This window comes from Callithrix jacchus, chromosome 11, assembly GCF_049354715.1.
Source record: "Callithrix jacchus isolate 240 chromosome 11, calJac240_pri, whole genome shotgun sequence".
Lineage (NCBI taxonomy): Eukaryota > Metazoa > Chordata > Mammalia > Primates > Cebidae > Callithrix > Callithrix jacchus.
Window position 1 is genome coordinate 53,386,996 of NC_133512.1, and position 12,711 is coordinate 53,399,706.

A 12,711-nucleotide genomic window follows, 5' to 3' on the forward strand; every position below is an offset into this window, starting at 1 on the left:
GATTATGGGCATGAGTCAGTGTGCCCAGCCTTGCATTGTTTTATTTTGCTTTTCAGAGGAATTTTTTTAGGGAGCAGCAACTTGATAATGATTCTAAAGGTTATTTGTGGAAAATCAAGGAGTTATCATGGCCAAGAAAATTTCCAAGAGTAAAATAATTCAACATCTTTCTTAAACCTTTCATTCTTTTAAAAAATATTTATTTGAACATTTTCCGCTATCTATCAGGTACCAGTCTGGGAATTTGAGGACAAAGCAGTGAAAAAGACAGGAAAAAATTCTGTCCTGACTGAACTTTCCCTCTAGTTGTAGCAACTAAGATGCATGTAATCTTGCAAGAGTAAACAAGTCAATTGAAAAGGATAGTCCTGGCAGGGCATGGTGGCACACACCTGCAATCGCAACATTTAGGGAGGCCTAGGCACTCGGATCACCAGGTCAAGAGATGGAGACCATCCTGGACAACATGGTGAAACCTTGTCTCTACTAAAAATACAAAAACTAGCTGGGCGTGGTGCTGCACACTGTAGTCCCAGCTTGTCGGGAAGCTGAGGCAGGAGAATCACTTGAATCTGGGAGGCAGATGTTGCAGTGAGCCCAGCCACTGCACTCCAGCCTGGAGACCGAGTGAGAATCGGTCTCAAACAAAAAAAAAAAAAAAAAAAGAAGAAAAGAAAAGGATAGTTTTGAAATATTTCTGCAGTTATGGCAAGAGCTGTCATTTGGTCCTGGCATTTTCCCATGGAATGTGGGTCCGTCTTAGAATACATGTTGGCCCTAGGAAGCCTTTGCCAGCTCCTTAGAACTGGTACTGTAGATGGAGCCATTTTGTCATGCCTTTCCCTGGTGACCATATGATAATTGAATATATAATAAACATGGCATCCTAAAGACCAGGAAGAGAGAATGATTTGCTTTGTGTTCCTGGGACAACCAAGAGATTAAGTAGAAAAATTAAAATTGGGGGATTCTTACCTTAGATCACACACAAAGATAAAGTACTAATATATTAAAACGTAAAGGTAAACGCAAAACCTACTTTTAAAAAGCTCAGAGAAACTCTCTGATATTTAGTCTTGAAATGAAGAAAGACTGGTGATATGGTTTAGCTGTGTCCCCACCCAAATCTCACATTTAAATAATAAATAATTCCCACATTTAAAGGGTGGAGCCAGGTGGAGATAATAGAATCGTAGGGATGGTTTCCCTAGTATTGCTCTTGGTAGTGAATAAGTCTCACGAGAGTTGATGGTTTTAAAATGGGAATTCCCCTGCACAAGATCTCTTGCCTGCCGTCATGTAAGACGTGACTTTGTTCCTCATTCGCCTTCCATTATGATTGTGAGGCCTCCCCAGTCATGTGGAACTATGAGTTAATTAAACTTCTTCTTCTTCTTTTTTTTTTTTAATGAATTGCCCAGTCTTGGGTATGTCTTTATTAGCAGTGTAAGAACAGACTAACACAACTAGTGTCTAAGCTTAGAAAAGTAATGGAAGAAATTTGAAAGGAGTAAAAATTCTATAGACTCAATTATATAAAAATGTCAAATTGGAAAAATATTTGCAATAAATATAATAGACCAAAGTGGGTAAAGGGCATGTTTACCCACTGTTGGTGGGAGTGTAAATTGGTACAATCTTTTCTGGAGAGCAGTGTGATAATAAGTACCAAGAGCCCAAAAGTTCCTCTCTTTTGACTCAACAATTTCTCTTCTGGGAGCCTAGCCTTTGAAAATTGCCAGGAATTTGGACAAATGTTATATATGAAGCTTGCTACCTTGGCTTTATTTAAAAATACAAAAAAGCTGGAAATGTGTACTGGTAGGAGAAAAGTTAAATTGTATATTAAAATAAATTATTCACTATCTGGGACAAACTTCGGTATAACTCCTAAGTCATAGGATTGCTATAATTAGTAGTGATATTTCCTTTATATTTTCATCTTGCTTTGGCTCAGGAAAATCAAAATATAATTCATTATGTGTCTAAAAAGTAAAATTAAATGCTAACTGAAGAATAGTAGGATCACTGGGCCATCTTTGAGCCTTTCCCGTGTAGTGTGCTAAAAAGTTAACTATAAGACAATAAATACTATAGAACTTTTATTTAGTATAAAGTACTTACTGTGTATAGGGCGTTGTGCTAAGTATATGACTTGATTATCTCATTTATTTCTAGCATCAGTCTTATGTAGCTGATAATGTTGTTCTACCCATTTTATGAATGAAAAACCAGAGGCACCAAAAGCTACAGTTACTTATCTGAGGCCATTCAGGTGGTAAGAGGCACAGTCCAGGTCTGAGGGGACTCCAAACCTTATTATTACTGAGTATCTGAGCAAAGCCTTAGTCTGCATTGGAATTAAAATGTAGAAATAACAAGTTTCTTTTAAAAACAGTTTTAATCAGGCTTAACTTAGAGAGAGAGGGGAGACACTGCCCTGGCACTTCATTGCACACCCTCCATCACTATGGCTACCAGTGTGGTTCTTGTCACCCAGCTAGGCTTGTTCTTGCAGATGCACTGCCCTTGCCTCCCCATCCCCACATCACTGTTTTGTCCCCAGGATCAAGAGGCCATCTCCTGTTCCATAAGGACAGCACATGATCCTATGTCGTTTCTCAACATTTCTGCTCTTGGGGCTCCATGCAGCAGAAATTAGTGGGCTCCCTCTTATCCAGGCTGGAGTGTATCACATTGAAGACCAGACTTAGGAGAACACTGTGAGAAAGTGTTGTATGCTGTCTAATTCTTACTAAGCATTTCTGCATCATAATGTCCTAGAATGGAGAAGACAGTAACTAGAGCAGTATTCACTGCCTCCCTCCATGAGATTCCCCAAGACGACACACAAGTAGTTTGCTTTCCAGCTTAGCTTGTTTGCCATCCTTTTTTGTGTCATTGATGCTCTTAAAGCAGGAACAGGGTAAAATAATTAGGTCGTTTGCCTCCATTACTTTGTAATTCTGCTTAAAAAAAGCTATGTGCCTTTGCTAAAAAGCAAGACATAGTTTGTCTTTCCAAGTTTCTGTAAACCAGGGTTTCCGATCCTGGACACCGCCCACACTTTGGGCTGGAGAAGCATCTGTTGCAGGGAGTCATCATGCACACTGTCAGATGTTTAGCAACATCCCTGGCTTCTTTCTACCCGCTGGAGCCAGTAGCACCATTCTTCATATGTTATGACAATCTAAATTGCCATCAGATATGCCAGATGTCCCTGTGGGAAAGCATTGATCCCAGTTAAGTTTATAAACATAAAATTTGACTTGTTTTTTCTTTGATGTTTGGAGATAATGGCCATTGTGAAGAGTACATGATCATATCTGATATTTTATCATTTGGATATTTTCAGCTTTTTCACAAATTAATTCCATGATTATATACTTTTGAGTATCAAATACATAAAATATCATTTCTCTTTGTTTTAAAACAGTATGCAAGCATTGAGAAAAATGGTGAATTTTTCATGTCCCCCAATGACTTTGTCACTCGATACTTGAACATTTTTGGAGAAAGCCAGCCTAATCCAAAGACTGTGGAACTTTTAAGTGGAGTGGTGGATCAGACCAAGGATGGGTATGTTTATTTTTAATTATCTTATTTAATTCTTTTTGTTTAAAACAGTGTTCTTTTGCTCTAATGACCAAGAAGTCATTAAATATATACCTTCGCATCTCTTAGGAGCATTTTCTGTACTTCCTACTATCATTAATACATTATTTGAGTAATAGTACCGTTAGTGTTTCCTTTAATTGTCATTTCAAGTTGGGGATTAATATGTATATATTTGACTTGTTTAAAGAATGCTTTATTGTTTGGAGAACTATTATTGTCATCAAGGTGGTGGTGTACAGATATATAAGAGTATTTTTATGCCTTTGGTATTTTTCAAGGCAGCTGTAAAATTGTGACTAAATGTACAACATAGCTCTATGAATTGACTTTTCTATAATCTTTCTTTCTGATCAAATTGCCTTTAAAAATTGACCTGTGACTCCAAAGCCCGAAGAAAGGCACTCTGCAAAAGCCATAGGAGAGACACTCTACCATATAGAATTAATTTGGACACATCACAAAATCCCTTTAGATTTTCTTTTCTCTACCAGTCTTCTCTGGTTACATGTTGTTGGAACTTCTTCTTTTTCCTTTCTTTTGAGGCATCGCCTCACTCTGTCACCGTACAGTGGCATGATCTTGGCTCAGTGTAACTTCTGTCTCTCTGGCACAAGTGAGCCTCCCGCCTCAGCCTCCCAAGTGTCTGGTACTGCAGGTGTGCATCACTGTGCCCAGCTAAATTTTGCAGAGATGGGGTTTTGCCATGTTGCCCAGGCTAGTCTCAAACTCCTGGGCCCAAGCTATCTGCTTTCCTCGGCCTCCCAACGTGTTGGGATTACGGGCATGAGCCACTGCATCGGACCCTCTGCTTACATTTTAAAAATGGGTTTTTCTTAAGCTGTATTAGATTGCAGTGGCTTGTACTGTTAAACACAGAATTTTGAACTCTGAACTCTTGCTAATCAAACACCAATGTGTGCTAATAGCCAAAGTATAATGTACGAGAACTGACCTTCTCTAGGTAAACTGTAAAGGACCTTGCCTTCTTCCTTCTCTAGGTAAACTTTCGGAGACTTCGCCCTCTGCCCCCGCTGCTTGCAGGCATCCTTTTGACAGATTGCCGTTACTACCACTTTGCGGTGTTCTCTAGCTCTGAATTTTCTCTCTTTATTGGAATCTTCATGTGTCTGATTTTCCCACATGCAGCAGTTTGAGATATAACCCATTTATGACATCTTCATGTACTTTAAATACTCTCAGTTTTCATTAACACTTTCCTTTTCTTATTTATGCACCTGTCACCCCATTTTTTTTAAATAGAAAGAACCTTCTGTAAAATGAAGGTCTTGATGACTGGGAGGGAGCAGACAGGGAGTTAGGTGATCTACTTGCTGCAGTATTCTGGAGGATTGTTGGATCATGCCTTCTCTCTCTGTTTCACCAGCAGAAGGTTTCCTTTTTAACCTTGCTACCTTTGTTTTCTACCCTTACCCCAAGGTGGATTCTTTGCTTGGTAGGAAAATGTAATGTATGAGCAGGGTGGTTCAGGAAAAGGCTGGGGTATATTTCACACTAGTTCATTGAAGCTGAAACTATGGAAAACATAGATTTATCCTAGCAAGCATTTTTCTGTGGGAAATTTGTTTTTCACCTCCTATAATGGCTTATGTTTCAGAAGAAGTGTGACCAAGTTCACATGCACCATGAGTTATCTGCCTTAATATTTGAGATCAGTTTTTTCTAACTTGAAAAATTTTAAACTACAGAAAAATATTTTGAGCTACAAAAAAGTTGAAAGAAGAATACAGTGAGCACACAGTCTATACCCTTCATCTAGATTGACTTATTAACATTTTTTACCATCTTTATGCTCTCTTTGTACACACACATTTTCTACACACAAACATGTATACACATAATTTCTTATTTTGGTTGGAACACTGAAGTATAAATTGTATGCACCACAATATTTCGGCATTCATCTTCTGAGACTAAGACATTCTCCTGCATAACCCCCATGCCATTATCACACTTAGAATTAATGATCATGTCAAATATCAGCTAATATCTAGTCCATATTTAAATATACTAGAACTTTCAAGTATATTTGCAGATCTGATATCTTCATCTCCCTTCTCTACCTCAAATGGCTCTTTGCCTATTCTTGTTTCCTTCGTTTTTGTTTTTTGATTGAAGATGATACTGCATTTAGTTATGGCTCTTTCACTCTAAAACAGAACCTTGCATTATGCTGTTTTTCATTATATGACTTTTGAAATTCAGGCCAGTTATTTTACTGAAGGTTCTGCATTCTGGATTTGCCTGATTGTTTCCTCACTGTCTGATTTGATCAGGGTAAATTTTGGGTTGGTTAGGAGCTATTCTATACTCCTGATTGTATCTCCTCAGGAGGGATATTGTGCAGGCATTGGTGATGCTGTTGGTCACTTGAGGAAGTTGACATCAACCAGATGTTTCTATTGAAAAGGTTCCATTTTTGTTGTTGTTACATGAGTAGGTAGTCTGTGGGATGATATGTCGGGATCACATGGATATCCTGTTCTTTAGCAACCTTTCACCTAATGGTTTTAGCATCCATGATGATTCTTCACCCAGTTGTTATATTGATGTTTAAAAGGTAGCTGTTTCTGTAATCCCAGCACTTTGGGAGGCTGAGGCAGGTGGATCACGAGGTCAAGAAATTGAGACCATCCTGGTCACAATGGTGAAACCCTGTCTCTACTAAAAATACAAAAAATTAGCTGGGCATGGTGGCTCGTGCCTGTAATCCCAGCTACTCAGGAGGCTGAGGCAGGAGAATTGCCTGAACCCAGGAGGCGGAGGTTACGGTGAGCCGAGATCGCGCCATTGCACTCCAGCCTGGGTAACAAGAGCGAAACTCCGGCTCAAAAATAAATAAATAAATAAATAAATAAATAAATAAATAAATAAAATAAAAGATAGCTGTTTTTCTCATCTTATAATTTCTCCTGTGTTTATTGTCCAGCATTCTTTGGTAAACAGAAACTTTCTTTCCTCTTCCTCCTTTTCGTTTTCTTTTTTTTTTTTTTTGAGACGGAGTTTCAGTCTTGTTACCCAGGCTGGAGTGCAATGGTGCGATCTCGGCTCACCGCAACCTCCGCCTCCTGGGTTCAGGCAATTCTGCCTCAGCCTCCTGAGTAGCTGGGATTACAGGCACGAGCCACGATGCCCAGCTAATTTTTTGTATTTTTAGTAGACACGGGGTTTCACCATTGTGACCAGGATGGTCTCGATCTCTTGACCTTGTGATCCACCCACCTCGGCCTCCCAAAGTGCTGGGATTGCAGGCTTGAGCCACCGCGCCTGGCCCCTTTTCTTTTTCTTTTACTCTTTTATAGCAATATAATTTTCTGGATTTATTTATTTTAATTCTATATATTATAATCCATTACCATTATTCTCTTACATGCAAATGGTCACAAATCTGGTCAGTGGGAGGGCTTCAATCTGGCTTCTTATTCTCAGCTTTCAGATACTCCTTGTTTTTTGCAAATTAGTTTTTCCAGGCTCACCTTGAACTGTTCCTGGCTTTGACCTGGAAATCACTTTTTCCCCACCATGAAGCTCTGATTCCTTTTATTTGGGAATGGTGCTTAGAAACAAAGCTCTGGGCACTGGCTAATTGTTACTAGGGTATTGCTACTTCTCTGACTTTTCAGTGAAAAGAACTGGGAAATATACAAACTTCAAAAAAGTAAAAGTTCATAATGACATTTTCTTTTAAATTTAACATTACAGGATTTTTCTTTGTTTTTTAAATTTTGGATCTCTCTCTGTGAAAATTTTGGTTCCTATGTATATCGATATATTTATGGGCCTTTATTTGATAGAATTGGAAGGCCTCTCAAGGTATCATATGAAGGAGCAAAACTATTTTTTAAAAATAAATAAATAATTGGAATACCTTCTGATGTACTTTGCCTTTTATTTTATCCCCTTTCCCATTAATAGACATGCTTTTTCTTTTTTTAAACATATAATCTCCAAAAATCTTCTTTTTTAAACATACAATACAGTCTTACATTTATTGGATGTCAACAATGTAACGTATTTTATGTTTATAACATGATGTGTATATTTTCTCAAAAGCTTGTGACAGATTTGAAAGGCTGCCTTTGTTTTCTTGGTTTTATAGATGAGATACCTGAAGCTCTTGGTATTTAAGCAGTTTGTAGCTAAAAGGTGCTCAAGCCTGTCAGGTTCTAAAGTCCTTGGCCTTTTCAGTGTTCTGCGCTGCCTTTTCTCATAATCTCACAGTCTTCTTTTGCTTGGCATTTTCTTTTAGATTTTGTATTGTCTTAAATCTCAGTTTTACTGTGACAGGGAAAATGTTAGATGGCCTTAATCCTCTGCCCTATAATGAGCCTTTTAGTTGCAAAAACCATGAACATCTCAGTAATTTTTTTATTTCTAGTCGACATGTAATAATTGTACATATTAGATAGAGAGTGATAGTTCAGTACATGTATATAATGTGTAATAATCAAATTAGGGTTTCATCAATTTGTTGACTATATTTAGGTAAATGTACTAAGAAGCATTTCATGAAAGCGCGGGAATGGAAGTCGTAGTTCAAATTCTATGTTTCTCACCTTAGCAGGCTGAATAATAGCCACCCAAAGAGATCCAGTCTGATTCCCTGGAATTTGTAAATGTTACCTTATTTGGGAAAAGGGTCTTTGTAGATGTGATTAAATCAAGAATTTTGAGATGAAGAGATTACTCTGGATTGTTTGGGTGGGTTCTAAATTTCATCAAAAGTTTCATTAGAAGACAGAGGCAAAGGGAGAGTTGACACAGAAACAGGGAAGAGGAAGACACAGGGTGACCACAGAAGTAGAGATTGGAGTGATGTAGCCACAAACCGAGGATATTTCTCCTCCACTTTAAAGCTTAGTTTGGCTGAATATGAAATTCTGGGTTGAAAGTTCTTTTCTTTAAGGATGTTGAATATTGGCCCCCACTCTCTTGTGGCTTGTAGGGTTTCTGCTGAGAGATCTGCTGTGAGTCTGATGGGCTTCCCTTTGTGGGTAACACGACCTTTCTCTCTGGCTGCCCTTAGCAATTTTTCCTTCATTTCAACCCTGGTGAATCTGATGATTATGTGCCTTGGGGTTGCTCTTCTTGAGGAATAGCTTCGTGGTGTTCTCTGTATTTCCTGAATTTGAACGTTAGCCTGCCTTACTAGGTTGGGAAAGTTCTCCTGGATAATATCCTGAGGTGTTTTCCAGCTTGGATTCCTTCTCCCTATCACATTCAGGTACACCGATCAAATGTACATTTAGTCTTTTCACATAATCCTATATTTCTTGGAGGTTTTATTCATTTCTTTTCACTCTTTTTTGTCTGATCTTGCCTTCTCATTTTATTTCATTGAATTGATCTTCAATCTCTGATATCCTTTCTTCCGCTTGATCAATTTGGCTTTTGAAACTTCGTGAAGCTCTCGAGCAGTGTTTTTCAGCTCCATCAAATTGTTTATGTTCTTCTCTAAGCTGGTTATTCTAGTTAGCATTTCATCTAACCTCTTTTCAAGGTTCTTAGCTTCTTTGCATTGTGTTAGAATATGCTCTTTTAGCTTGGAGAAGTTTTACTCGCCTTCTGAAAGCCTGCTTCTGTCAATTCATCAAACTCATTCTCCATCCAGTTTTATTCCCTTGCTGGTGAGGAGTTGTGATCCCTTAGAGGAGAAGAGGCATTCTGGTTTTGGGAGGTTTCAGCCTTTTTGTGCTGGTTTCTTCCCATCTTCATGGATTTATTTGCCTTTGGTCTTGGAAGTTGATGGCTTTCCAATGGGGTCTCCAAGTGGACATCCTTTCTCTTGATGTTGAAGCTGTCTCTTTCTGTTTTTCAGTCTTCCTTCTAACATTGAGGTTACTCTGCTGCAGGATTGCTGGAGGTCCAGTTCAGACCCTGCTTGCCTGGGAATCACCTGGTGGGGGCTGCAGAACAGCAAACATTGCTGCCTATTCCCTTCTCTGGTAGCTTCATCCCAGAAGGGTACCCATCAGATGTTAGCGAGAGCTCTCCTGTATGAGGTGTCTCTTAGGATATATGGGGGTCAGGGAGCCACTTGAGGAGGCAGTGTGTCCCTTATCAGAGCTCAAGTTCTGTGCTGGGAGCTCCCTTGCTCCCTTCAGAGCTTCTGGGCAGGGACTTTTAAGTCTGTTGATGTGGAACTCAACCACCCATTTTCCCAGGTTCTCTGTCCCAGGAAGGTGGGGCTTTGTTTATACGTCCCTGATGGGTTGCTGCCTTTTTTCAGAGATGCCCTGCCCATCAAGAAGGGAGTCTAGTCACAGTCTGCCTGCAGAGGCCTTGCTGAGCTGCTGCTAGCTCCGCCCAGCTGCTGTGTGAACTTCCCTGCGATTTTGTTTACATAGGCAAGGTTAGAACTGCCTCAGTAATGGCGAATGCCCCTGCCCCCACTGCTGTGCTGGCTGTGAAAATCTCAAGCCAGTCAGTCTCAGCTTGCTGGTCTTTGTGGGGGTGGGACCTGCCAACCCAGATCACTTGGCACCCTGCCTTCAGCCCCCTTTTTTTTCCCAGGGAAATGAGCATTCCAGACGCCAGCTAAAATGGCCACCCAGTTTTGTGCTGGAAACCTGCGGTGCTGGTGTTTTGGCATAGGCAAGAATCTCCTGATCTGGGTGTGTAAAGACCATGGGAAAAGCACAGTATCTGAGCTGGAGTGCCATAGTATCCAGAAAAGTTCCCTATGGCCTCCCTTGGGTAGGAGGTAGAGTTCTCAGGCCCCCATCCCACCCTGCCTCAGTTTGCCCTCCTTGGGCTACACCTGCTGTCCAACCACTCCCATTGAGATGAACCTGGTACCTTGGTTGGAAATGTGGGGATCACTCGCCTTCTGCATTGCTCTCGCTTGGAACTGCACTCCAGAGCTGTTCCTATTTGGCCATTTGGTGGAAGTCTTTCTTTTGAGATGGAGTCTTGCTCTGTTGCCCAGGCTGGAGTGCCATGGTGCAATGATCATTGCAACCTCTGCCTACCTGTTCAGACAATTCTCCTGCCTGAGCCTTCTGAGTACCTGGGCTTACAGGTATCTGTCACCATGCCCCACTAATTTTTGTAGTTTTAGTAGAGATAGTGTTTTACCATGTTGGCCAGGCTGGTCTTGAACTCCTGATCTCAAGCAACCCACTTGCCTCAGCCTCCCAAAGTGCTGGGATTATAGGCCTGAGCCCAGCGTAGCCCCAGGTATTTATATATTTTCTAACTGACAAAAATTGAATATATTTATGATGTACAACATGATGTTTTGAAATATGTATACATTGTAGAATGGCTAAAGTAAGCTAATTAGAATATTTATTACCTCATATACTTATTTCTTTTTGTGGTGAGAACACTCAAAATCTACTGTGAGCAATTTTTGATTATACGATATATGATTATTAAGTATAGTCAGTGTGTTGTACAATGGGTCTCTTGAGCTTACTCTTCTAAATTTTTGTATTGTAGGACCAACATCAGTCTACAGCCTTTCCTCATCCTGTTCCCTGCCCCAGGCTAGGCCCTGGCAACCACCAGTCTGCTCTCTGCTTCTATGAGTTTTACTTTTTAAGATTGCATGTGTAATTGAGATCATGCAATATTTGTCTTTCTGTGCCTGGCTTATTTTACTTAACACATTGTCCTTCGGGTTCATCCATATTGTCACAAGTGACAGGATCTTCTTTTTAAAGGCTTAATAGTATTCCGTTGTGTGCATATATCACATTTTCTTCATCCATTCATCTGTTATGGGCACTTGAGCTCATTGCACATCTTGGCTGTTGTGAATAGTGCTTCAGTGAACCTGCAAGTGCAGATGCCTCTTTGGTGTACCAGTTTTATTTTCCCACTGTAATTTGTCACGGTGGCCCCAGGAAATGAATACACTCACGTAGCTGTTTTTTCCAGGAAATTAGAAAGTTTATAGTTGTGAAAAATTTTCTTTTGCCAAGGGCCGGCCTGATCCAGAAAAAAACTTTTTCTAGTGGTAGTTTTGGCTTGATCCAGACATTTTCCAGGCAGAGACCCCTGTTGTCAACTGTCTCTGTGAGGGCATGGCCGCTTCCTAAAGACTTCACTTATGTGTGGGTTTGGGTGGAACTCTGGGCGGGGAAGTTAAATGCCTGTGCACCGCATGAACTTAGGGCCTTAACACCTCCAGCTTTCTCAGAGAGGAATCCTGTTTTCTGTAGCACTCTTGTTTCTAATGGAATGATGCATGAGCTGGTGCCTTGGGTGCCTTGGTCAGCCTTCATGTTGGAGCTTCTCTCTGAACACTCTTCAGTCAGTCATTCAGCAGTGTTTTGGGAGCCTCGTTTCTGTGCTTGGCACAGTTGTGTATATTGTGGATAATATGGTGAATGGAAAAAAAAAACACAGTGCTTGCCCTCTTGGAGCTTCTAATTTAATGAAGCAGATGGTGTTCTTCAGGAAACCTGAAATAAATGTGAATTGCTGTTGCAATACTGCTATGAAAGAGAGATGGTGGGAGTAACACCAAATAGGGGCTTCATTTGGATTGGGAAATTGGGAAGGCTTTCCATAAGTGACATCTGAGCTGTGGGAGTTGGACGTGGGAGTACAGAGGACAGAGAGTTGTAGGCAGAGGGAACAGCAGTTGCAAAGGCCCTGTGTTTTGAAATGCATGCTTGGAGCATGGAAGTGCAGGGCATGGTAGTGGAAGAGGTGGGCCGTACCCGGACTGTGTAGGGACATGTACCTCATATTAAGCATTGGGGTTCTTTATCTTGAGAGTGTTGGAGAGCCATCAAAGGCTAATTTGAATGAGGGGATTGGCATGATTTGCCTGTGTAACAGCATACTTGCTGTTAATACTCTTTGTTGTGTTTAGACCTCCCTGCATTCCACTGTTTTAATCTACTTAATGATGGGTTTAATCAATTTCTGAAATTCTTTAAGGGAGATGAGAGGAGACTTTGAGTGTCTAGGGCTGGAAGCCTTTTTTTTTTGATGGGCCTTATGAGTGAAGAGGGCTTGTCCCAGGTTTGAGGAGGAGGTGGGACTCTAAGGACTTCTCAGGGCCTAGAGCTTATTACTGATATTGAACCACATAACTGAACTGTACCTTTTAGATTTGGT

At 40.4% G+C, this 12,711-nt stretch overlaps 1 protein-coding gene across 8 annotated transcripts in view; it reads left to right on the forward strand.

Moving 5' to 3' along the window:
* Positions 1 to 12,711, forward strand: part of SLC25A13 (solute carrier family 25 member 13) — a 210,676-nt gene that overhangs the window by 40,775 nt on the left and 157,190 nt on the right. For all 8 annotated transcript variants that reach the window (XM_054237282.2, XM_078342730.1, XM_078342732.1 and 5 more), the window contains one exon: positions 3,437 to 3,579. In XM_054237282.2, the coding sequence (XP_054093257.1) occupies positions 3,470 to 3,579 (110 nt within the window). In that variant the 5' untranslated portion in view covers positions 3,437 to 3,469. The remainder of the gene's footprint in view (positions 1 to 3,436; positions 3,580 to 12,711) is intronic.